At 75.7% G+C, this 2,222-nt stretch overlaps 1 protein-coding gene across 1 annotated transcript; it reads right to left on the bottom strand.

The window, feature by feature from the left end:
- Positions 1-18: 18 nt before the first annotated feature.
- Positions 19-2,190, bottom strand: LOC112942362 (SH3KBP1-binding protein 1-like; the record flags this gene model as incomplete). The annotated part of the gene is made up of 7 exons (XM_026033263.1): positions 19-134; positions 220-410; positions 477-723; positions 804-884; positions 1,619-1,751; positions 1,837-1,882; positions 2,137-2,190. Coding segments are annotated over 7 exons (868 nt in total), but the record flags the coding sequence as incomplete, so codon positions are not given.
- Between the last annotated feature and the right edge of the window lie 32 nt (positions 2,191-2,222).

Raw genomic sequence — 2,222 nt, 5'->3', positions numbered from 1 at the left:
CGGGGCGCCCGCGCTCACCTGCCAGTGCTTGGTGACCGCGTTCCACACGCCGATCTTGCCCGTGTGGCTCGTGGCGATGAGCTGGTTGCCCACGAAGAAGAGGGCTTCCACGGGGACGCCCAGGACGAAGACGCCTGCGAGGGCGCCCGGCGTGGGTGACACCTCGCGGGAAACGGGGGCACCCCAACCTCCGGGCTCCGGAGGCCGGGCTCCGCTCACCGATCTCGCTGCCGTTGCCGTCGGCCTGCAGCGCCCACAGGATGATCTCGCTGCTCGACGCCACGGCCACCATCCTGTCGTGGTCGCCCGCGGGGCCGCCGGGCACCTTGGCGTTGAGGGCCACGCGCTCGATGAGCCAGTCGAGGCGCGGGCTGCAGAAGGCCAGCTGCCAGCCCGACGTCTCCTTCATCCTGCGGGCACGCGGGCGAGGAAGCGGCGCGCCGGGGCGCCGGGGGCACGCCGGAGCGCTCCGCTACCTGTAGCACACCAGGAACTGCGCGTAGGCCACGGCGATCCAGTTGTGGTGGCCGCACACGAGGCGCACGGCGCCCGGCTCGCCGGGCCCCGCGCCCGCCGCCCGCTCCTCCAGCAGCCGCCCCAGCAGCCCCGCGTTGCCCAGGTTGGGGGGCATGGTGTTGCTGCGGCGCACGGGCGCGCGCTCGGCGCCCGCCGCCCGCTGCGCTCCCGCCACGCTGTGCCGGTTGCGGCGCTTCGCCGGGATCACTGCGGGCGGCAGCCGCTGCAGCCTCCGGAGCGGCCTCCGCGCGCGGGGAGGCCGCCGGGGGCTCCGCGGCGGCTCCTACCTGGCGGCGGCAGGTAGCCGTTGAAGAGGACGCTGCCGCAGGACGAGCGCTCCAGCTCCTCGCGCAGCTGCAGCCGCCGCACTGCGCGGGCACGGCGGTGCAGGGAGCCGTGAGCGCGCCCGCCGGGGCCGCCCATGGCCCCGCCGGTGGCGTGGGGAGCCCCGTGCCCCCCGGTGCCACGGGGGACCCCCGCGTGCCGCAGGGAGCCCCGTGCCCCCCAGTGCCGTAGGGAGCCTGCTCCAGGTCCCCTCAGTGCCATAAGGAGCTGCATCCCCGCCGGTGCCACAGGGGACCCCCGGGTGCCGCAGGGAGCCCCGTGCCCCCCGGTGCCGTAGGGAGCCAGGTCCAGGTCCCCCCAGTGCCGCAGGGAGCCTGGTCCTGTGGGTGACCCCCCGGTGCCGCGGGGGGCCGGGTCCCCCCGGTCCTGCCGTCTCCCCCCCCGGTGTCGCGGGGAGCTGGGTCCCCCCGGTCCTGTGGGTGTCCCCCCGGTGCCGCGGGGAGCCGCGTCCCCCCGGTCCTGTGGGTGACCCCCCGGTGCCGCGGGGAGCCGGGTCCCCCTGGTCCTGTGGGTGATCCCCCGGTGCCGCGGGGGGCCGGGTCCCCCTCCCTGCCATTCCCCCCCGGTGCCGCGGGGGGCCGGGTCCCCCCGGTCCTGCCGTCTCCCCCCCGGTGCTGCGGGGGACCGGGTCCCCCACCCTGCCATTCCCCCCCGGTGCTGCGGGGAACCGGGTCCCCCACCCTGCCATTCCCCCCCGGTGCCGCGGGGGGCCGGGTCCCCCACCCTGCCATTCCCCCCCGGTGCCGCCCGGCGTCACCTAAGGGCGCGATGCCGTAGAACTGCGCCTCGTGCAGCAGCAGCGAGGCGCTCACGCCGCGCGCGTCCAGCTCCTTGGTGCGCAGGAAGTTGAGGATGGGCGCGAAGACCGTGGGGTCGCGGTCGATGAAGATCTGGGGGGGGGACACACATTGATGCCCCCCCGCCCTGGGCATTCCCAGGGGAAAAGCTCCGGGCCGGCTCTGCCGTCGGACTCACTGCTCCCGTCTCATCCTTCAAGGTGGAGATGCGGCCGCTGAGGAGGCTGCGGGGTGAATAGAGAGGATGGGGGGGTCACACACGGAGCCCCCCCCCGGCTCCGGCAGTGCCAGGAGTTATCCCGGGAATCCCGGAGCTGCCGCCAGCGGGGGCTTTTCCCGGGAATTGCGGCTCCGGGAGTGAACCCGTTCCCTGGGATTAAACCCCCCCCGGCCGGGATTGAGCCCCCCCTCCCCGGAGCCGCCTCCACGTGGCACGCGGGGGGGCAGGGACATGGGGGGGGTCCCCCGGCCGTGTCACCTGGAGAAGAAGGAGTCCGGGATCCAGGTGAGCGTCTGCCGGGAGGTGCTGAACCTGGAGCGGGGATGTGGGTCACCGCGGGCCCG

Source organism: Nothoprocta perdicaria, unplaced genomic scaffold (assembly GCF_003342845.1).
Source record: "Nothoprocta perdicaria isolate Ctin4 unplaced genomic scaffold, notPer1 scaffold_1262, whole genome shotgun sequence".
Classification (NCBI taxonomy): Eukaryota; Metazoa; Chordata; class Aves; order Tinamiformes; family Tinamidae; genus Nothoprocta; species Nothoprocta perdicaria.
Note: the sequence above shows the minus strand (reverse complement) of the source record. Positions and strands in the feature narration are given on the sequence as shown.